The sequence below is a fragment of the Propithecus coquereli genome, unplaced genomic scaffold (genome assembly GCF_000956105.1).
Source record: "Propithecus coquereli isolate 6110/MARCELLA unplaced genomic scaffold, Pcoq_1.0 Scaffold473, whole genome shotgun sequence".
Lineage (NCBI taxonomy): Eukaryota > Metazoa > Chordata > Mammalia > Primates > Indriidae > Propithecus > Propithecus coquereli.
Window position 1 is genome coordinate 1,092,467 of NW_012150541.1, and position 24,827 is coordinate 1,117,293.

General features: G+C 43.9%; 1 protein-coding gene across 1 annotated transcript in view; it reads right to left on the reverse strand.

Annotated features, from left to right (window-relative positions):
• DOCK1 (dedicator of cytokinesis 1) overlaps positions 1–24,827 on the reverse strand; it is a 484,728-nt gene that overhangs the window by 155,298 nt on the left and 304,603 nt on the right. Inside the window, exons 28-29 of the mRNA XM_012655364.1 lie at positions 23,865–23,966; positions 18,049–18,143 (exon numbers count right to left, since the gene is read on the reverse strand). Coding sequence (XP_012510818.1) covers positions 18,049–18,143; positions 23,865–23,966 — 197 coding nt within the window. The remainder of the gene's footprint in view (positions 1–18,048; positions 18,144–23,864; positions 23,967–24,827) is intronic.

The following is a 24,827-nucleotide window of genomic DNA, read 5'->3' on the forward strand; positions in this document are numbered from 1 at the left end:
ATGAGAGTCAGGCAAAGCTGGCTCCTCTCTGAGTTATTAGCCAAGTAACCTTGTGTGGGTTACTAAATCAGTATAAACTTCGGCTCCATGACCTGCAAAGTAAGGATCATACAGCAACCTGCCCTGGGTGGCTACTGAGAAGATTTAAAATACAATGATGCAAACAGAGTGAGTGGCCTGGACTAAAGGCTCAGTAAACGTCGAATGCTTGCTTTATGAACTTCATTATCTTCGATGATAATTTACGAGAAACCCACCTACGAGTCTAACATAATTGGGGCACTTGAAGCTGTTGTAAAGCATCAACGGGTACTATTTTATTTTGAAAAAGCCACACGTGTGGATTCACAGTCCATTATAGGAAACAATACATTGGAAAAATAAATATAAACCAGGAACAACAGAATTGGTCAATGCACCAAAATATTTCTTGGGAGCCCAGAGCATCTCAAAGATGGAAGGCTGGTGAGCATCTGTCACTAACCATCTATCGTGGGGTGCAGCAGCGGCCTTAGGCTGTGGGGCAACAAGCTGGGGTTTCCCTTGGTCAGTGCTTCAAGAGTCAGTGTGAGGACTTACCTTCGCCCCATCACCTCATCACCAACAGATACAAACACTGTCGCCCACCCCCCACCACACAGAAGGAAGCTTTCTATTTGATCAACAATGGGAAGAGGGCTCCTTGGTTTGCTGACATCAGTGGTTGCGTGTGACGAGAAAGAACACATCTTTTTGAAGGGAAACAAAGTAAGTTTCTCTCCTCTCCTCCCTCCTGCTCCCCCTGTGGGGTGCAGGGGCAGTGCCCTCCCCTGCCAGTCTTACAGCCTCTGTGGTGCTTTGCCAGGTGATCAGATACCCTGGAGTTAGGGGAGAATATAAATCCTTAGAGTTAAATCAACTTTCTTTTATGACTTTCCGCATTTAGTTGCCTGGAACTCCTTCACCCTTGTTTAATTCTCACTCAGACTTGGGGAGAGATATTAGGCAGAAAAGGGAGAGAATAAAACCTTCCGGTCCATTGAATTCTATTTCTGCTTCCTTGACTATTTTTCATCCAGATCTTAATACAACTTGGTCTCATTTTCTGAGGATCTGGGATCTCACCAACCTTCCATCTTTGAGAGGTGAGAGAGGAGCTGGTGAATAAACACTAGCAGGTGTATAATTGCCAGGTCTGTACTCCCGGCTAATTTAAACACGTCCATGGTCTCTGCTCGGGAAGAACCACTCGAATGGGGTTTAGGTCTTTTCCTTCTAAAAGGCAACTACACTGATTTAAGGGACAGCCGTGTATAAAATCGCATACCCCCAGCATTGACCAATGAAAATCTATTATTTTACATTAACAGCATTTTTTAAGGTCTGTACAATAAGGACACCATGAGGGTCCATCAGAGAGCTCCCCCAGTGATGTCATCACGTGGTCTCTACAGCCAAAAACGAAGCACAGTACACATGTACTACACGCATATACAGTTGTATGTGTTCCCCACCTGGCTTATACCAGTTAAATCTGTTATTATGATTGTATTATTTAATGAAATATTATATAAAGGAATATATTACTATGAAAAGAAAGTTGACTTTTACATGAGAATGAAGTCAAAATCCTTGAAAAGACTACAGAATGACTGCCTGTTTAAGGTGCTGTCAGATCAGATGGGCGTGAGGCAACTGCGAGAGTCATAGACATCTGAAGGAGTGCAGACTGCCACAGCCGTCTCCAGTTCTTACTCGACTTTGAGCTTTGCAAGCTGGGTCACTGGAGGTGTTTTATACGAAGAAGATAATGAGAAACGCTCATCAGTGGACCCGTCTTAAATCAAAGAGACAAACAAGGAAAAGCAACTGGACAAGTACATAGATGTTGTGAAGCAGATGCACATTACGTAAGTCAAAATAAAGTGTGCAAGGAATATGTTATGTTTTTTAATGATCTACCACCTTATCAAATTTTTGCATTAGAAACCAATAAAGTTTATGATTGTGTTAGATGAAATGCTTCTGCATTTTTAAATGGAGCATTTCTTAAAGTCAAAAGGCCATGAGAATATGCTTGTAAGACATTTCTGGACTAACATTATTCTCCGAAAGGGAAACCGAGCCTGCACCAGTTGAGCTCGGCTCTCCACGCAGAGGCAGCCGCAGTAGGAATCCCCAAGCGGTGGCTGCCCAGCTGGCAGTGCCATTTCCAGCTGGACTGGAGATGAGGCACGTTTATATGAACATGATAAGTAAGATGCATCTAGTCCATTAGCTTTTCCAGCTCTGTGCACGCTGACCGGCTGCTCGCTGGCACCGGGGACATTCATCTTACGTCTCTGAGGAGCAAGGAAGGTGAAGCCAGCCACAACAAATGGCCCATGACGCACACCATGTGATTTCTCGGCTCCCTCCATGCATTCTGCAGGAGAACAACTGGAAAAGCAATGGCCTCGTGGAGATCAAAGTGTTATTCGGATAGCGTAGGAAGAATTTGATTCTCAAAATTTTTGCTGCATCTGAGATTTCCTGGGCCCGATAAAGGAGTCTGACAGAGGTGTGCATTCTACACTGCTAAGCAAAATGGAAAAAAGACTGACAGTTACCTGCCTGGGGTGTACCCAGCTGGGACCCAAAATGTCCAGGACATCACATCCCTGCTTTAGTGCCCTGAGGAACTAGAGGGTGGGGGAGACAAGAGGCACAGGATGTAAGAGAAGAGAAGGAGCCACGGCCTTCCAGAAATTTCTAAACTGAAATAGTACCTGCAACAGGGCACGTGCTTATGGAGACAGCCAAGCATCACAGAACCCCCACAAGGACCCGCAATGCCGGGCCGCTCCCCAAAAGGAAGGTCCCTAAGCTGCGTCCAACAGAGACAGAGAAACCTACAGCCACTGAGCCCATGCAGCAGGGAGCTTCAGCATGGTCGTGGGACTTGGACAAGTCACCTCTCCAGTGGGCTCTGGTCCCCACCTACACAGCCAATATCCTACCCCAGCCTCTCCCGTGGCCAGCCAGCCGTGACGCAAGTGTGTGGGAGGGAGTTTGACAAGGGCTATTTTGAGAGATGAGGGTTTTGATGGCTAATAGGGTTTGTTGAAGCTTAAAAGACAAGATCCATTGAGAAATGTTCACAGGAGGATGATTTAGCATGAGTTATTTAAAGGAATATTATCGTTTTAGACTTTTCTACTTGTGAGGCTTCTCCCGGGCATTACATAATAAGGCAGCATAAGCCACAGGGATCTCAAGCTCAGCCTGTGCACTGCGTGTGGGCATTAGCAGGGAGAACAGTTTAGGGGAAATATTAATGTGGACATCATATAGACATAGACAGACCATCATCTGCCACTGCTCCCTGCACCTTTCTTATTAATAACCTGGTTTCATACTTTAGTGAGAAGCCACCCAGGGTTTTCCCTCATCCACCAACCACCACATTTACACACCTGTTAACACCTGTGCCTACTCTCTGTCTTTTCTCCTGTTACAACAGGTTGTCCTGGTTCCTGTCCAGGCCAGGCCCTCCCCTGCCACCCCTTCCCTGTGAGCTCACTACCTGCATGAATCTCCACCGCCATCATCCCACCCTCGCCCAGCCTCCCTTTCTCTCTCCACTGCATTACTCCCAACATGCTCCGAATCAACAGCAAATACCTAAAAGCCCTCCTGGAATGACAGCTCCCCACAGACACCACTTGTCTGGCCCCCTGTATCACGACGACCTGATGGGGTGCCCAGAGTCAGGGTATCCATGTCCTCACATCCTGCTCCCTCCGTGCCCCGCAGCAGGTTGGCTCCCACCTCAGCCACTCAACTGAGACGCTCTTGTCTGGTAATGGCAGTGACCCCATGTGGCCAAATCCCCTGGTCACTTCTCTGTTAAGCTCCATGCACCCTCTTAGGAATTCAGGCCTGTTTTCTCTCTCTTGATTTTTTTCCTGTTGTTGGAGACTGTTCCTGGTCTCTGGTTGAATTGCCTTCAACTGCTCAACCCCTAGATATCGGCATGTCCTGGGGCAGCAGCCAGGGTCTGCTTCCTCTCCCAGCCACATTTCCTCCCCAGGTGGCCTCAGTGTCATATATAAATGCTAATGCCATCCAGAACTGTATCTTCCAACCACACCTTTCTTCTGAAGCCAGTGCTGAATTTCCAGTTGCTAAACTCCTCTACCTGCTGTCTCCTGGGCACGTTGCCATTAACCAGGCCACGCGTGCACAATGGGGCGCTGTCTCCCCTAAGGGGAGAAAATTGGTTCTTGGGTCAGGCAAAGGACATTTTAGATATTTATACTGCTTGTGGCCCTCCAAAGCATACCCTATCCCACAAAATCTTATTTCTTAACATTTAATTTCTCTTCTTAATTAAATTTAAATTTAATTTAATCCTTCTCCTTAGGAGGGTGATAACGGGGGAGAAGAAAAGGTCGAGAAACACTGTGCTCGGCCAAGACAGAGCTGGGGAATCCTCCCCCCAGCCTGCTTCTCCGTTTCATTAGCTGTCCCACCAATCACTTTTGGCTCAACCAAAAATATTAAGACTTTTCCTTGATCGTTCATTTCTCTTCACTCTTTGTATCCAGTTTATAACAGTTCTGTGTGACCCTGCCTCCAAAACATGCCCCAAATCTGTCATTTTTTCCCTCTCCCCAGTGACCACCTTAGCCTAAGACATAGTTGCCGGTCCAGGTTTCCCCCAGGGTTTGTCTCCTGCTCTCGGTGCTCCAACAGTGGCCACTCAGTGTCTTGAAGACATCAGTCGGCAACGGCACTGCTCTGTGTTAAAGTTTCCAGCAGCTCCCATGTCAACATCGACCCTGACGTGACAGTGAGACCAGGCTTCTTTCTGTTCCACGGGTCCCCTCCAGTCACTTCTTCACCCCAAAGTCTCCACCCTGCTACAGGTACATATGGTTTTAAGCTGAAACACCACCCCAAATCCACGTTCTAGGCAGACTATCAACGCTAAACTGGATGTGGCCTTTCTCTACCGCCTTTGTCAGTATTGGAGTCCCACGTCATCGCACACTGCATTTCTGGGAGCTAACGGTCCATGCGAGAACAACTAACCATGGGAACACTGCTCAGAAATACCCCCATAAATGAAATGCAAATCACGCTTGCCTCCAAGCATACCTCATACAAGAGAAACGCTCTATTCTCCCTAAATCCAGTTTAATTCTTTGGTGTAATATCAAAAATAAAGCCATCTATCCACTATTCGGCTTGCTTCTTATGTTCCATTTCCAAATCGTCCACAGGCTAATAGCTAATTAAAAACACCTTCCGCACAAATATGCTGCAGCATCAGAAGGCAGGGAGATAGCCTCTTACTTTAGTCAAGCAATAACATCCAGGCTGCAGAATCAAATCAGATTCCTGACCCCTTAGTTCCAGGGACATTGGGGACAGCAGTGAGGAGTCAACTTGAGGCTGGCAGGGCCTGGGGAGGGTGGGAATGGGGGGCTTCCAGGGGCAAAGCCAAAGCTGCCACCTAGCAGAGCCAGTGTGGCTGCCTAGCCGTCCTCAGCCAAGGCAAAGGAGGAGTCACAACAAAGGTGTGAAGGATAGGTGCTGGAGAGTTCCTCAAAGCAACCCCAAAGTGGGAGGTATTTATGGTTCAGCCCGGTCAACGGAGCCCAGCCCTACAAAACACTCACCCACCTTTTCAAAACAAACATGCCACCCCTCAGTGTATCACAGTTGTGGGACTCAGTTTGATAACTTAGGATCTTCCAGCTCTTGCAGGAAACTTCACTTGGTGTTTCTCCCCCGAACACAAAGAACAAGGAGAGAAGGTGAGGCCACCGGCCTTCATCAGATCGGAAGAGGCTCTGCCACGCCTCTGCCCCTCCAGCAGCAAACAAACTGGGAAAAGGGATCTTTTCTCTGCATGAAAAATAGATTGCATGCTGAGAAAAATGGCAGGTGCTAAAAGCTACCATCTGGTCAGATGGTGAAAACTTCCTTCCCTTTCTGGGGGTGGTTAATATTAATATTTACAAATATTAGCATTCAGCACGACCCTCTCTTCCTAGGATCCCATGTACCCATGACATGGAGCCGAGTCTTGAGCGTGAAGAACAGCTCACGGCGGTGTTTCTGATAAAGCAACAAGCAAAGAGCCTTTTTTTGTGTGGAGCTTTTGTTTTGAACCATTAGAATCCACTGAACTGAAAAGATCAAGCTGTCAGAGTTCATTTTCTTCCTAAATCAACCAAACTGCAGAATAACACAAAATATTTCACTTTACAACATAATTTGTATCTTCAATTTACTTGCAGCTCTGGGAATTTGACAGGTACAGTATTAAGTAAAAACCCTTCTCTGAAGTCTTATTGGAAAGGTTAACCATGAAACAGCAAGTTCTAGCGCACAGCAGCCTTCCCAGTGCTGACAGAGCTGCAGCTACAATGCTAGCCTGGAAACACAAGCAGAGATCCCCCTCCTATGCTTTGGTGGTAAATTGAGAACGAGTTTCAATAAAGAAATTAGCCCTGGCTAATAGATCTTCAAGAGAATAAGAGGTATTTCTTGTTCAGTGTATATTTACATCTGGAATCATCTCTTTGTGGATCCAAATATAAAAAGAATAACTGTATTTTATTCCGGAAAAGGAACTGCTACAAATGTCTTTTATGCATTGTATCAGTTGACTTTATGATGAGCAACATTTCCTACTGACATTTCTACTTTCAGTTGGGGAGTTACCCAACCACTGCTTGTTGGGCACTTTGATGCTATGGAGAAATTATAATTAAACAGCATCATTTCTCTATAGATCTGAAGGCATATTACACATGTGGATATTTTAAAACCTAAGTATATTACTGTCAGGCTCTGCTGGAGATGGACACAATATATTATTCAGCTTTATTTCCGATCTTCCGTCTAGAAAATAAGCAGAAGAGCTTGATAAAGTAATGGTGGGATTCCATGTATAGTTTTCAGGATAATTGCATTTTAAAAATCGCATTGCGTGAAGCGTCCACATAGAAAGAACGTTAAGCCTCGCTACCTGGACAGTCACCGGCAGGCGAGCGCGTTCGGTTTCATTCTGTGAGAGTCTTCAAAAGAAATTCTAAATGTCAACTAACAAAAACCACTATTAAGAGAGAAAAAACTGCAGTCTCTGAGTAGGGAAAGACAACTGCAGCACATGTACCTGACCCAAGGCTCTTTCCAGACTGTGTGTGTGTATTTCTATATATACATTATATATACAATATTTATGCATATATTTATTATATATAATATTTATATGTCATTTATAGCATATATGTATATTTATATATAAATATATATTTTACATATATATAAAACTGCAAGCACAGAAGAAAAATAGACAGGAGGCTTGAACAGAAGAGAAAATATAATGATAATAATAATTTCCCATAAATAAATAAAAAGGTGCTCAACCTAATCAGATATCAAGGAAAACTGAGTTTAATACAATCCGACACATACCACCAGATGGGTTAAAATGAAGGAAAACCAGTGTGATGAGAACGTGCAGTAACAGGAACACTGTGGGGGGGAGTATAAAAAGCGCAAGAAACCACTTTGGACAACAGCCACCCCTTCTCTGCAGTCTCGCTGGAAAGGAAGATGGTGGCCTTGGCAAAGGTTGAAGACGCACAGACCCCAGGACTCCACACCAGGACACACCTGTGAGAACAGCTAAAATGAAAAATAATGAAAGTGCCACACACACATGAGGACATAGGGAACCTGGGAAGAAGGAAGGGAGGAGGGAAGCCAACCTGGCACGGCCTTCGATTATGGACGACACAGGGTGGCGTCAATTTTGGTTCGTGTAGTGGAGCACAAACGGCATCAATATAATGAGAATTTTTTTTCTTCTCCTTTAAGTGAAAAGGGATAGAATGGAACAGAATTGAATAGAATTGAACAGAATAGAATAAAAATGTCAGACGGCTGCACAGAGTAAGGGATTCTTACTTAGTTCCACCTCCTTGGGGGTGAGAGGTACACTGGGTTGTGATCAAACATGTTTTCCTTACTTGGGATTTTGTTCAGAAAAGTTTCGAAGTCACAGCTCAGCTTTTCTCCCAGGGAGCCTGTGGGGGGAGGAGGCGGGGGCTGAAGTGACCGTATCTATTTGACGAGAAGAAGCCTGGCCACACCAGAGAAAGGAGGGCAGCTCGGAGGAGGCTCCCAGGGCGCTGGCTTTAGCTGCTTCAGTCACAGCCACAAGATTCCGAGTGTGGTGGGCTCGGAGGGCGGGACAAGGAGAGGAGGCAGGTGGAGGCCACGGTTCCAGGCTGGGGAGCCTCTGTAGAGAGCACCTCTTCCTGTCACCAAAACTGAGCTTGGTCAGCACCATCATGACCTCAGGGGTCGGCACCCATCGAAGGCCTCCATGAGCTAAACTCTTTGCTCTCCTTACATCGAGGGGCCTTCACAGGAGCTGTATGGGAGGTGAGCGTCGCTATCCACGTCTTACACACCCAGCCTCAGGCTCAGACCGAGAGCAACAGGTCTGCCCTGCTGCTTATACACCAAGGGGCTCGAGTCACTCACTCAACCCACCCGAATCTCAGATCCTCATCTGTGAATGAGGGGTGTTAGATCCCCAAAGCCTGTGCCTCTGACCTTCTAGACGCCAAAGAGGACAGTATCGCAATTTTGATGACCGATGCTTCTGAACAGAGACAAATTACACAGACCCTGTGTTTTACCGAGTTTCAGCCGTGTCACATAAAGCAATTCGCGAATGCTACTTCCGTGAAAACAGTAAGCAAAATTAGTTCACTTAATTACCTATAAATCAAGGAAAATCATAATTTGAATATCTACAAATATCCCCATAAAAAGGAAGTGAATTAATGAAAGCAAAGAATCATATTTCTTTATAACTTCTCAATATGTCTACAAAGTGTTCAGAATCTCCAAGGCAAAGTCTATGCTCTTAATCGGCACCTGGGATGGGAGTTCTCCCATAGGAAGAACAATGACATACTGTCATCCTCATCAAAGTAGAAATAGCTGCAGACAGAGCTTGTCGAATGGCCACTGCAGGTCAGGCTCCAGGTGAACCACCCACAAGCAATTCCTCACGTATTCCCCACAACACTCCAAGATTCGACTTCAGTCTCTAGCTCATGGTGAAGAAATGGCAGCACGGGGTAAATCTCCCAAACTTGAAAAAGCTAACAGGTGGTGGAGCTTGGATTTGACCAGACCAGCTGACTCCAGGGCCCCAGCTACCAGTCTCTGTGCTGAAGGTGCATCTGGCTGGGACAGGTGAGGAGGTGCCCAGGCTAGCAACCCAGGAACACTGAGAAGAGATGCTTGCTGATACTTGCCACACACGTCCTATATGCCAGGCACTATGGGGCAGCCCTGGCATCTAGATTTATGTCAGTGTGACTCCAGTGCCATCTTGGTCCCAGCCACCACCCATCACTCAGTGACCTCGGACCAGGCCTGCAAGGACCTGCTGCCAGGATCCCAGAGCACCTGGCAGGGGAGGTTTTGGGGAAACCACCTCCAATTCCCAGACACCAACCTGCTAAGGAAGGTCAGTCCTGTGTCTTTAGCAGATGGCTGTTATTATTTATTCCAAAGGGCACTGGTTTTGCTGGGGTCACCCAGCACAGAAGGATGGCCGAGAAATGGGGAAATAAAGAGAAGAGGGTCATTCCAATGAATCACATATATGTCTACTAATTACTTAGCATCACTGAAACAGTTTTTTCCAACAATAACATGGAGATACTAGTGACATTTCGGATCGGATGCTTCCTTGGGCAGGGGGCTGTCTTGTACACTGAAGGATGTTTAATAATGTCCCTACTTCATATCCCCTACACGCCAGTAGCCCTTCTGTTCCCAATTGTGACAACAAAAATGTGTCTGGTCAATGCCAATTTTCCCCTAGGGGGCAAAATCACTCCTGGTTGATAGCCACCAAAAGGATACCTAAGAAATTGCCTGGCAACCCAGTCGGCACTCAGCTAAGTTGGCTTCCTCCTCCTCTCATGCTAGACTTAACACAAAACCATCACACCAGAGGGTCGCACGCTGCACAGGCTTCCTCCAAGTCCCAGTGGCATAGGGGTAAATATTTAAGACAAGAGGACCTGGAGGACAACCATAATAACATGTATTTCGCCCATGTTGTTTTGTGCCGAGAGATGTTTCACGCATCACATAGAGAGGGCACTTGGCATCAGTCCTCGTGATGTGAAATGCGTCCTTCAGCATTAAGTGCCAGCAGGATGGTGGCACAGCACCAGCCCGGCGCTCACAACAAGGTGTGCGCCATCTCGGAGAATTCTTAAACAGTTTTTGCCCTTTTCAAACTTCCCTGTGATGTGAGTTTCCCTAAATAAGAGTCTTGAGGAGAGCTCTTCATCACTGTCATTCCTTTGAGAGTAGTTTGATTTTTCATCTCTGAATTAAAGAGGCAATTTGAATAAAACCACACTGTATAAAATATGTAGGCTATGTGCAATAAGCTGGTTATAAACAACCAGGTAAAAGCTGGAACTTATTTGTTTAGTTATTAAGCAAGGAGCAAAAGCACACGTGCCATAGGATGACCGTCATGGAAAGTGTTTTAAATAATTTATGAAAACATCCTGGGCCAGGCGCGGTGGCTCACGCCTGTAATCCTAGCTCTCTGGGAGGCCGAGGCAGGCAGCTTGTTTGAGTTCAGGAGTTCGAAACCAGCCTGAGCAAGAGCAAGACCCCATCTCTACTAAAAATAGAAAGAAATTAATTGGAAAACTAAAAATATATAGAAAAAATTAGCCGGGCATGGTGGTGCATGCCTATAGTCCCAGCTACTCGGGAGGCTGAGGCAGGAGGATCGCTTGAGCCCAGGAGTTTGAGGTTGCTGTGAGCTAGGCTGATGCCACGGCACTCACTCTAGCCTGGGCAAAAGAGTGAGACTCTGTCTCAAAAAAAAAAAAAAAAAAAATCCTGAAGGATAACAGGTAGAGTTTTGTCACATGGTAGCTTCCACTGTGAGGTGAAGTGGGTTCTGATACACCATCTGCAACCACATCTAGGCCCAAAAGCTGCTGAAAAAGAGCCACCACTGTCTTTGCTGCCTCTAAAAGCATCCAGTGGGGACAAAAATGAAATGACAACCATAGCAAAGTCCCGAGCATATGGGGTCCTGTTCCTGCTGTGGGGTCCAAAGCCCCATTACTGGATCCAAATCAATATCTGTCTTGAAATCCTGGTGCATTAAGACGGTCAACAGAGCCCCAAAGGAAAGTTTCATGCCCACAAACTGGGGTCTCTGAGCTGAGAAACGTCTTGGGTTAGACCAGTTTCCTTGGAAAGAATTAAGGTTCAAAGAGCAATATTATTAAATGTATGAGTTGGGGTAAAATGCAGGCATGCTGAGCTCTAGGGAAATTTTCATTCCAGAATGTTTTTATTATACTGACTTTGAATTTTTATTTCTTCACTGAAAAACAATATACATATATATATATATATACACACACACACACACATACACACACACACACACACACACATATATATATATATATTTTTCTTTTTTTTCCTTTTGGTCCTTAGCTAGCTGTGTTGTCACAGTGTTTGTGTCAACAGCTGCTGTATACTGTTTCAAAGGAAAAAATAATTCTTAGGTGTGCTTAAAATTGTCAAGTCATTGGATGTGCAAAACTTCAGTAGTAAATGAGTACATTTAAAAAATAAATTAATTAAATGAAAAATTACAACATCAACTAAAACCCCAGGCTTCAGGAAAAGGAAAAAAGACATTGAGAAGTCATAACTCAGGGGTCTCTTGAGCCCCAAATGCTTTATAACCACACTCTCAACTGGCACAGAGATGTTTCAGCTATGCCTCCACCCATGGGGAGCAGAGGTGATGCTTTGGAGGCAAGTGGAGGCAAGTGGAGCAGGACAGAAAACACACAGTCCTCCCAACTCAGCCACCCTCAGGCTGTTGCTGGTGCCATGGTCCCCAACACGTGGGCACCTGCACCTCTCTCTCCTCCATCCTAAGGCAAATGGTACATTTTCTTTGATCTAAGCCCTCAGCGCAGTGCTGCCAAGGACTAAAGTTCTTTCATGGCAACGAAACCAAATGGTAAGTAAGGTACCTGCAAACAGCCTACCCTGCAAATTTGCTTTCTGAGCTCCGACGTGATTTATCCCTAGGAAACCTGGCATCGCCAAGGTGGAATCCCTTTCTAAGGCTTAAGGCCCTTTTCCATCCTGACTGTATGCCAAATTAATCTTGGCAGAAAGATAAGTGAGCTTGCCATCCTGGGCTCTGATACATCTGATAGATACTACTTATGAGCGGGGAAACGCATTATATTTAAAAGGAGAGAAATTGTCAGCTACAAAAATAAGCATGAAAAATGATCCTCATGAAAGGGGCTGCATGTGATCGAGTGTGTCAATATGTGTCATGTATGTTAGGTTGGTGGAAACTGAATGCACTACATTAACGAATGGAGGAAAACACCTCTTAGTTAAAAGATGGATGAATCGCAGGGGAGACAGGGAGAAGAGGCCACAGAAATGAGCCAAGGTGGTAATGAAAGGTACTCGAGAGAGTGAGATGCTCTCTTCCTCGTAGACTGCAAACATTATCTCGGGCTGTTCTGGGAAGGTCTCCATATGGCCATGATTAAAAAAAGAAAATAAAAAGAATAACATGTAGATACATGAAATAAATAGTACCATGATCTCACAAGGGTCCAAGCGGGGATGAAATTTTAGAGTTTGAAAGGACAAATATAAGGCTAATGGACTGCAGATAAAGCAACCAGATAATAGTTTTTGACTGTGGTCTCTAATGTCCAAATGGTTGATGACTAGACAAGACAACATTGAGCAGCTCAGCAAAATCCACTACATCTGATATGTGAGTCTCCCAGACAGGCCCAATTACAACCGACCACTGTTACGGCCAACATGTAGACTGCTAGTATCTTATGCATTTCAAAACTGAAATGATAACCTCTTCCATTTTCCGTGGGCAGAATTTTGAGTTCTCAACTGATTCCCTCCCTGTGATATTCTCTTGCTCAATATCTCCCATATAAAGAGCGACACCATAGACTGCCGGTCTCTCCTGATAAATGGCAAATCCTTTTCCCCATCCGGTGAGAATCTGGCACTCTGTCTTATTTTCCTTTACATCTTATCTTCTAGTCAGCTTTGAGTCTTTTGGCTTCCATATTTTGGTTTCCAGAAAGCTTCACATTTTTTCTACGATTGTACATATTTTATTTTATATTCATGGTCTGTGAATCCTTACTTGCAAAACATACCACCAAGTCCTCCATGAAAGTGCGTAGGATATAAACCACAGATCATACGATATAATCACCTGTAGGCCCCCCATCCACACTGGGAGAGGACAGGAGATCTAAGACACAAAATCTGCACCAACAGAGAGAAACACTGGAAAACAATTGATCATCACAGTTGTAAACCATGCTACCTCCGAGGAAGTGAAAATGCTGGTTTCATTTATTTTTTATCCCGAGAGAGGAGGGCACAGCATGCGGGAAGGCTTAGGGAGAATTTGAATTGGGGTGGTTGAATTGTTAAAAATTCTGTTGCAAGTCTGAACAATTGACAAATGTGGATAAGGTTTTGTTGCATGCCGTCAATATGAAAAAGAAAGTCTAATCCTAAAAGTCTGAAAAATTAGACTCAGGACTGCCCTTGTTCTCACCCACTACACATTGTAGAAATGCCTTTCTCAAGCGAAATTAAAGCAGTTAATAACACGTGCTTTCTTCATGGTGAAAAAGGGATTCAGTCAACCTGACAGACCCATTTCCCACCTGGTCACTTCTATTACTTATAATTCTAGTAGGGAATTATTAGTGTACAAACACGAGCACCCTACTGGGATTGATTCAAAGCCTAAGAAGAGACATAGAAATTCAACCAAGTGGTCACATTCCTACTAACAACTAAAAAGAACTCTACGGTAGCCACAGCATAACGTTGCCGTTAGACTATGCTGCACACATACGAAGAATTAATCTGAAGAAGTTAGCTAATGCGCGACCCAGGACGGGCAACAACACGCAGGTGTTGACAGGGAAAGGTCTGTGCTTCCAACACAACCTGAGAGCTTCGATGGAAACTTAGCAGTTGCTCCCCTCCGGGAAGATTATAAAGCACTTCTGGATGCCAACACAAGCACACTTCTACTATTTCTGAGCCGTGCTTATCTTAAATGTCATCTTGCCATCTGGCACGATCACATCTCAGAGCAGAGCTATAATGTCAGGCCATCTCCAGTCGGTTTGTATCTTGAACATAACAACTGAGCAACTGCTGTCCTTTGGGATATTCATGAAATCCGATAACTTTGATTCTTGATTTATAAGTTGTTGCAGCAAAACTAATGGATGCTGTCTTTAATTACATTTTACAAGCCCCATGTATGGAGGAGCAGTATGTTCACAGAGACAAAGATGCACAAGCACACAAATATTTAAGAGACCACAGAGGCTGATTTTGTCAATTTCTAAGCCATGGGTGGTAAAACTGCATGTCCAGCTGTGACATTAAAACTTAAATACAAAAGCTTCTGGGAAACACTGCTTATCCTGTCGAGGCGAGGAAGTCTCTGAGGCATGGCAGCAGGTGGGGAAGCAGGGAAGTTCAGCCACATATGAAATACTAACCTACTAAGAACGAGGCAGATAGATAATGACATAGGAACAATGTTGTATGGTATGTATGCAATCTCCATAGGGAAAGTATTTTATTACAATATCAGTGAGATGTTCTTCCGTAAGGGCTCAGCAGGACTCGTACAAAGCATGTTAACCAACAGTCTCCTCTTTAATAGCACATACACTTGTAACCGGGAAGAAAGATAAGTAGTAATGTCTTGACTTCCATGCTCAAAATTCACTCACATAAGTGGTAAATCTTACGGAAAAGTTATGCTTTAAGGATACTAGAATTAAAAAAAAAACAAAAAACACCAACACTGTCTTCAGGAAAGAGGAGGCATACTTAAGACGAAGAGACTGTGTAGCAACGTGGTTTAGGGGTGGGTTCTGGGGTGGACAGTTTAGATTTAAATTCTGGCCCCACCTGCCACTGCGTGGCAGTGTGTCTTTTGGCAAGTTACCATACCCCTATGCCTCTATTTCCCCATGTGTAAAGTGGGCACAAAAACAGCAGCTGTGCCCAGGAGTTGCTGAGGGTGTTAGGACCTAACTGCATGTGATATCCGCAGAGCAGTGCCTGGCACGTGGAAAGCACATCCAATGCCAGCTCACCCTTAGCTCCAGAGTGCAAGCATGCAACACGTCACAAAGAATGGGTGCATTAAATGAAACATGAAATAAACTCTTCATTTTGAAGCTGGCATTTAAGCAAAGGTGTCAGAGAATACTGAAGAGTCACCCAACCAGCTGTGTCCGGATCCTTTTAAGTATTTGGCCACATGGAGGCAATAACCTTCTTCAAACACCTGCCTGATTCAGCTTCGAAAAATCAGTGCTGTTTATTGAACAGAAGGGGCAGTACTTGGGGGCAGTAGGACGTGGAACTAAAAATTATAATCATCAGTGCCCATACTTCGATCAGCATCTAAAATGCCTCCTCCAGGGCTTACTCCTCTGCTATTCACGTTGGCTTGGGAACTTGCTCATAAGGAATGTGTCAACTGTGATAGGAATGTGCATTTGTTTGAGCTTCCAAGAGTCAGAATCCCTGCAAATAAAAGTGCCTTCAATTGGAACCAACACACCCACACACAGGCACACACATGCAGGCATGCACACATGTAACACATGCATGTATCACATGCACACATCACTTATCCGTAGGAAGCTCCAATGGAGAAAGCACTGTCTGCTGAATGACTTGGCCTCAGAGTACTAAAATTCTTGATCAGACAGTTCTGTATAATACCTTATGTAAAACATAAATAAACTGCAGGGATTTCACACTCAGACTGCTTCCCTTATCAAGATGTCTTTTAGGGCTGCAGTCTGTGTGCACAATGAATGAGAGAACGGGATGGATTTCATCACTCTGTACCTTTATCACCTACGCCAGACTTTATCTTCAGAAATCTCATTGTTTCAACTGCTTAGAGCACACTGAGCACACTGTGGCTTCCCCCCATAGAGTTTCCTTTCCCTCCAAACAAAAGACTCTTCTCCCTGTCCCTAAGATGCAAAGTCTTTGGTCCAAGATGCCACTGCACCAACGTGCTCTGCAATGCCTGTGTCTCTGTCAGGTGTCTGTGTCCTGCGGAGGTGCTCTCATGGGTAGGGACGCAGGGGTGCGGTGGGATAAGGTTGCCTCTGGTCTGCACCCTCCAGGGAACATGGGCAAGCCACCTCCTCAGCACAGAAACAACACAATGTCCCTGGAGAAGCTGGAGAGGGTCTCCAGAGAAGAAAACCACAGAGCTCTAGAGCTCCACGGAGCTCCTGGACCACAGAGCTCCAGGGCTTGAGCCACAGACCACACACTGAATGATCGCATGGCTTTGCATCACATACAGCTCTAGGGAAGCCCTCATATAGTTCAGGGTTGGTGGCAGGAGGCAGGCATTAAAAAGAAGCAAAGCCATGATGGAAAATTCAAATTAACACCACAAGGAGCTACACTGAGTACTTACCATAATGGTGAAAACAAAAAACAGTGACACCACCAAAGGCTAGATGTGGACAAACTGAATCGCTCTCACACTGCTGATGAGAAGGTAAAATGGTACAGCCATAGTTTGACAGTTGCTTATAAAATTAAATGTGCAATGACCACACGACCCAGCACTTGTCCAGGAAGGCATTTATGCCACAGAAATGATGACTTATGTTCACCAAAAAATGGATACATAAATGTTTGTGGCAGCTTTACTCATAATAGCCCCAAACTGGGACTAGCCCAGACATCTTTCAACAGGAAAATGGCTAATCACACCGTGGAACATCCCCACCATGGGACACTCGCCAGCAATAGAAAGGAACTAACCATCCATATGCCAGCAACCTCCATGGACCCCCAGGGGATTAAGCAGAGTGAAAAAACCAATCCCAAAAGGTTATGTACTAGGTGATTGCATCCATTTAACACTTTTGAAATTAAAAACTTTTAGGAATGAAAGACAAATGAGCATTTTCAAGTAATTAGGGGTGGAGGAAGGGGAGAGATAAACAGGGTTATAAATGGGGAACAAGAGGAACATCAGTGGCAATAGGAACAGTCAGTAGATTGACTGGTGGTAGAGTCCAGAACTTAGGCATGTGACGAACCTGCACACCACTAATGGGCACAAGCAAAATTGGGACAGTCTGGATAAGATCAGTGAACTGTCCCCTCCTCAACTCCCTGGTTGTGATATGGTGCTACAGTTTTACAAAACATTATCATCGAGAGGAACTGGATAAACTGTATACAAGATCTCTCTGTATTACTTCTTATAACTGCATATGAATCTATAATTATCTCCATAAAATTGCAGTAAGAAAAAAAAAAGAAATTAACAGAAAGTTCTCTTAAAAAAAAATCCCACATGATTGAGAACTCCACAGTCATTGCTGGTGCTTACAGAAATGATGAAACCAGTGTGCTAGAAAATGAACCAACAGCTTTCACGGGGAGACGATAAGCAAGGTACAAGCTTAGTATTAATCAAGTAGGAAGAAATGCTCATTATTTTTTAAAAAAATCTGAAACATGTGAAATGCAAACACCTATCCAAACCTAGCATAGAGCCGAGAATGGCTCTGCCCCATAAAAACGTGCGGTTAAGGTGAGATGGCAAACTGACGGCACATGGCACTTCTCTGCCCATGACGCTGGCCAGAGATGCAGGCTCAGGCTGCTTTTCTGCAGGGAACAGAGCCCAAGTTCTCAGTGCCAGAGCCCCACGTTGGCATAAAGATATCACCGCAAACTTGGGGTCCATTTCCCAAAATAACTATTTAAATCACAAAAGGAGGCATGGTATTTTGTAGGAAAGCCACCTTGGTATCCAGGCAACACCGCCGTTCCCCCCAGACACGAATTAGGCGCCTCTTGAGAGGGGACAGCTGTCCCCGGACTTACTTGTTCTGCATCATGTTCATTATCACCCAGTCGAAAGGGTAGACGTTCTTCCCAATGAGGTTCTTAAACATGATGAATGTTTCCATTAGGAAATCCTGAAACAAAACACAAAACACTGAAGCAACCCACCAAGAATAAGGTGAAAACCACACACATCCCATAAATGACTGGATTATAAAAGACCCCATTTTTTAAAGCTGAATGAAAACATTCTGAAAAGTAACGGAGATGTATTTCATGGGATCTGTGTGTTAGTGCTGTCTTTCTGTTTATCTGAGCATCTCCCGTCTGAGACAGCCTTTTCAAGGATATACTCTGAACTATTCCCTGGGCATATCTCTTTAAAAGTTAAAAAGGAAAAATCCCCAAAGGTTATAAATATGCATTCAAACCTTTCTGCTTATAGGAAAACATGATTTTCACAAACATAGCATGCAGGTTATAGCTTTTTCTTATGTTTACTCTATTTTTCATTATGAACAGGCCACCTCAGGTTGAATATGGGATACTATTATCGTTTGCTTTTTCCTATGGAATTTACAAATAAAAGGCTCAAACAGGAACTCCTCACCACCTGCACATATTCAGCAGGCCGTAAGCCATTTGAGTGTGTGGCTGTGTCCCTGAACTCTTTGATGTCTCCGTTATGTCTCTGGTGGCCCAGATGGCTCTCTGTACTTCAAAGGTCAACTTACAAGGAGCAGCGTACAGAGATGCCCAGCTGCCCAACCCTGCTTCCACGCTCAGAATGCTCCTGACATCAGAAACGGGTGCTGGGTTCCTAAAGCCCTCCCGTATGTCTGTTGGAATTAGGAGAATTTCCTATTTTTGAGAGTTTGACACTTGCCCTGGGCTAACCTGAACAAAACAAGTGGTTATCCCAAAAAGCATCTCTGGCAGCTGCAGGCTCACTCAAGACCTGGGGCAGGAAGGGGAAGGGCAAAAGAGAATGGATTTAGAAAAATGAGGCCATGGTCAGAGATTGCCAAATGAGTGGATATTTTTCATTTATTTAATCTACTGAATCATAATTAGGTGCAATGGCTGTGAAGGCCAAGGTGGTGAATAGAATTTAAGTAGCCAAGAAAGCAATTCCCAGGACAAATTTCTAAACAGGCACCTCCTGCAAAGAGGTGCAAGTTAACTTTGAAGACAACAACAAGCTGATATTCAAAGTTAAGATACTTTCTCCGCCACGTTACTAATAACAATGCTGAGTTCTGGCAAGTCATGTGTGCTGTGCCAGGGGTTTGGTGTGTCCCCACCATGAATAAAAACACAGCCAGTGATTGTGATTAAACAATGGTGGCCTCCAGTCCAGAAGAGGTTAGGGACCTGGGCAAAACCAAGAGGGAAAATTTGGTCCACATCTCCCCGAACTCTGCGCACAGGTGCTGCGTCCTCCAGCCCTGCAGAACGGGAGCATCCTGGTGCCCCCGACATAGCCAATGGCTGCTTCTCCCAGCTTAATTATTGAAATTCATACTTCATTACATAGCTTCCCCACTTTGACAAGAGTTTCCCTTTCTAATGGCCAGGTTGCATGTCCGCAGCCTGAGTACTGTGATTTAGTTACATCTCTTCTTGCATGAAATCACCAGCTTTCTTACTGATCGTGTCTCAAAGGCTAATAATTGAGATACAATGTCTAGTTTTTATAATTCTGGAAGAGAAGCATATTTTCTCAAGGCTTGTTCTTTTTGAGGAGACGCAGTCCCTTACTTCATTAGTATGGCTCAGCTGTTGAATTGCGGTACTTTGCTGATCACACAAAATGCTGAGTGTAATGGGGGATGAGGTTTTGCAAGGCTTATCAGTCTGTGTGATTCGCTAGCCGAGGCGGTGGCCCCTCACCACTGCATTTGCCTAGGGTGGCCGATGAGGCTTCACAGACATTGGGGTCTCCAAGCCACATGGGATATTTTGTGAAAATTTAATCATTTAATGCCAATCTATTCCTGTTGTATTTTTTAGTTTCACGTGGTGCCCTAGATAATAAGCGGGCAGCTCTAACAATAGCCACCCCTGTCTTTCAGAGGCAAAATCTTCTTGTCAAACCCTATGTGCTTCTTCCCATCCCCAGCCCTGCCCACTTGAATGAACATGCATCCTTTCACAGTGGGGCTGCCATAGGGACTCCCAGACTGTCCACCTACATCCATCCTGTCCCTCTTTGTCCCTACACTTCACACAGAGTGATGTTTTCAAACTACAAATCTGATCAAGGCACCAGTGCTTCCCCAATCTTGCACTGAACCCACATCCAGAACAGCTTCCCACTGCTGTTAGACCAAAGACTAAGCATCTAGACATCCAGAATTAGGAAACTACCATTCTGCTATGCCAAAGAAGTAACAGTTACAGAGCAGGACTGGCAACACATTTCCAACCCATTCGCTGAAGGATCATTAGGGAATAGGATATTTGCCAATTTTTTGCTGACGCCAAAGTTTCACCCAGAGATTACTTGATAAACGCAAAGGGGGTGTGTGTGGTGGTGGGGGGAGGTGTGCACATCTTTACAATGGAGACATCTGGCAGTTACCACCTTTTAACCAAGCGGCCACACTTAGCATCATCAGCAATGGGTCAGAATGATGATCCCAGTCTCCAGAGGTGACACTATAGGAGGCTTTCAACACCAACACTGAAACACTCCTGCCAAAAAGTTGAGCTTGACCTTTAGACCAAGCTACTGGCCTGCAGGACATTCAGGGGAAGGGAGGAACTGCTCAAAAGGTTACACGGCAGCACTCAGAAAGTCCAGAACGGGAGATAGTCTAAAAGCTACTGGCCTGGTCTCTTGAAAAAAATAAAAAAACAATGCCATGAAAAGAAGAAGAAGACAACAATGTGATGGTGATGGACTCATTCTAGAAAGAGAAAGAGATTAAGGAGACATAACAACCAAATGCAGTGAGTGAATCTGATTCGATGACATCCCTAATAAAAGGCATAAACGTTTGGGGAAAATGGAGAAAATCTTAATATAACTAATACAAGGGATGGTTGTTATGACCCTGAGGAGCAATAAGACCACTGGGGGATGTCTTCCTTCCTAAGAGATGTTTGCTGGAATACGTCGGGCAGGAGCATCGCCGTGTCTACACAGACCTGGCTGTACACGCAGAGATACTTAGGGTACGCAAAGGAATCAAAATATGCCCACATACTCAAAACTGACAAACTCAGTGCTAGCAATACTGGTTTTCACTGTACTACTCTTTCAGCTTTTCTGTGTGTTACACAGGGAAAAGAATACATGCCATTCTGGTGAAATCTGAGTAAGGCCAGATGAGCCCTTTACCTTGTGGGATACGACCATCACTCCAGGGACAGAGTGTCAGAATGGAAGTGAACTGCAGGACACTCCCTCATGTCAGAAAATTGGTCCCTGTGGGAGAAACTCTCACATATCTGGTCACAGAGCGCTCTGTGTGAGAGTGTAGAGAAACACTGGGTGTGTGTGTCCAGAGCCACTTAGTGACAAGTGGCAAGACAACACGCTCCCCTCGAAGGTCCAGAGTCCTCCCTTCTATGTTACTAAGAAGATCTGAGCAAGTTCTCTCTTCTGTTCCTGACACTGCACTCGGACCCATGGGAGCTGGCATCAGCATCTCCATTGCGGAAGATTCTAAAGACTCTTTGTGGCTCAGATCCAGAAGGGAGGGGGTTGTCTCTATCACGAGAGAGTTTCAGTTGAATATGTCCATTGTTTTTCTTTTCCAGACCAGTCTTTCTGCCCACACCCTATACTCAGGTATTTCTAATAACTGCCATTTTGTATGGAAATGACTCACCCAACAAAAAGGGTCTAAATTTGAGAACTTGAAGTGGCACTCGCTAGAAGGAGGTAGTCACAAAAAATAGTTTAGGCTATTTTCATATTGAAGTACTAATTAACTTCCGATTATCTCACACAAAAACGATCTTTTATTTTTGATAGCTGTCAGAGTAGAAAAATAGTCAAACACTGTCTATGTATAGTTAACGGACAGGAACACATTTTACAAAGGTTTGCACAGATTTACACCAGTAAAAAGGTTTACAATCTTCCCAGTACAAATGTGTGACATTCAAATCACAAATGCCATTTATAACAGAAATCAAATTGTATGCAAATAATTGATTTTCAGAACTGCTGTGTCTATGGGAAAAAAATCCCCTGGGAAATTAGGACCATAACATGCAGTAAATATCTTATCTATTGCTGTGAGCAAAGAAGGAGGGCACACACATGGATTTCCACAAATGGCAATAATTTTTAAACATCATTTTGTACAATCACTTTTCACAGTACATATGCTGAAGCTTACCTTTCAATCACACCACTTAAAAGTTCACATTAAATGTTTTTAACAGTTGTCTGATGTGGATTTTGATCATGTGACTGTTATGATATAGGGCAAAGTATTAACTGGAGTCCTAACTTTTCAGGATGGTTAATTCTTCTCATTCTGAAAACCTTAGTACTCAGCCTGAAACATTATGAGTGATAGTGTTCATATAGTTTCAAGCTATAACTATTCTTTCCACTAACCAAAACAGGACTTAGGGATACCTTTAAGATTTAATTTTGGCTTTAAATGTTATACATATAAAATCTCCTTTCACTATGCCATGATTTAAAAAAAACAGAGCATATAAATGATATATATTTGAGTTTATTCCTACTATAAATTATTTATTAATATTCAGAGAAAAACAAAACACACAGACATATAAACATATACGCATTCTTGCTCCCTGACTTTTATTTAAGGGAAATTGCTATGATTTTAAAGTTTAGATATATTTTTGTTCTCCTTAGAAACTTTAAAATATAATCATGAACTGCAGAACAATGTTTCGGTTAACAACAGAACACACATACTTCTGTGGTCCCATAAGATTATAATGGAGCTGAAAAATTCTTATTGTGTAGTGATTTCATAGCCATTGGGTTACAATTGCCTATCTTATTCAGTACAGTAACACACTACACAGGTTAACCTATGACTATACACACATATACATATGTATGTGTGCATATATATAGATAGATAGATAGATATAGTGGCAATGATAAGAAAATTTTGTATTAGAAATAATCCCTTGGAAAAAATCATTTTTTCTTCCCATCTCTTAATAAAATAGACATCAAGCTCAGCAAAACTTGTACTAGAAACACTAGTGGAGTTTGCTGTATTTTATAGGAATGTGCGGGTATTCTACAGGAACTTATAGGTCCTTAGAAATGGAATCTAGGAGTTCAAGTCAACCTGTAATCAGGAGCTTTGCCAACAAGTTTGGTTGCAGCTCTGCAGAGGAGATTTGTCATATGGCAATGTAATTTGAGGTCATCAGGGAGGTAGATCCTAAGTAATAAATTCCCCTCTTTTATACTTTTCCTGATTAAGGTGTATCATAGCTGTACTGAGCATGACTAGAGAATTATTTGGAGAAATGCTGAAAAGCTGAAAAGTCTCTCTAACTCCTGCTATTGAAAGGTCAACCACTGAATGAGTAGTTAATAGTGGACTCTCCATAGATAACATCTCTGAATTTCCAATTATTCCAAAGCACAGGAGAGGAAACTGAGACCAGAAAAGACAGGAGATTTCTTTGAGCTCAGACCCTGAGTCATTCTGCAGTTTAGCCCAAGAAACAAGTCTGCCAGTCAAGACCTTTGTCTTATTAGAAACAAGGCTTTGGTTAGACTTTCCCTAGTGGCTTCCAAAATTAATCAGAGGTAAGTTCACATGCAAAATCGAAATATTGACACCAGCATTTTGTCTAAAACATGGATTTGTGAACAGAGTGAACAGGACACTCACCACCACATCGGTCCTCATTTTCCCAAAAGTCTTGATCAAGTGGGCATAATGATAATCTTCCATTTGTCGTAAAATAGCTGTCATGCAAGCCACAAAGTTTCCCTGTAAATGAATCAAAAGGTAGAATTAGATGGGGAAAGAATAATGCTCATGGGAAAAGTTGATGTCAACCCAGAGTTTGGGGTTTAAAACTGCCAGGGATTGGCTATGGAACATGGCGGGAAGCCCTGAGCTCTGCGGCCCTCTGTCCCAGGCTGACCAGCCTAAGATAATAGCCATTTCCAACCTCAGGATGTTTTTGTGGGGGAGGCTTCCTATTTTGTTTGCATTAAATGCTTCCTGTAACAGGGTTGTCCAGATTGGAAAAACAAGCTTTAAATATTTTTGCATTAAATATGCAAAAATTTAAAACAGGATGGAAATCACAGGCACTTATGTTCTCTGCTCTCTTGGAAACTTTGCTGCCCTTATTATCAGGTGAAATGTGTGTGCAGCAACTCCTCTTGGGCCATGGCAAAGAGAAGCCTTTTATTTTTCAAAATCGGCCTGTATCCCCCCTTGGCCGATTTGGAGGCAATCACCAGCAACTCCACAATGAGTTATGGTCCAATTCTTCTCCTCGAGAAGAAGTGGGGGAGGAATGCCGGCTCATCAGAATGTCAAGTGGGAGAGATGGGAATTTCTCACACCAGACACAGCACTGGGTGGAAAGGAAAAGAAGGAGGAAAAAAGAAAGCAACAAACAAAACCGAGAATGGAGAAGGTAAGGGGCCAAAGCAGTTAGCTAATTGGGGTGGCCCGTATGTGTGCACATGTCCTTCGTGCCTTGAAGGGCATTTGCTTTGGTGGGTGGGTTGGGGGCTAAGCAACCTTGCTGCCATTAACTGCAATTTCTCACTTCTAGGGTTTGTGGCTAATAACATTGTAAAGCCTTCCTTGCTTTTGAACATTTTCCTCTGAGTT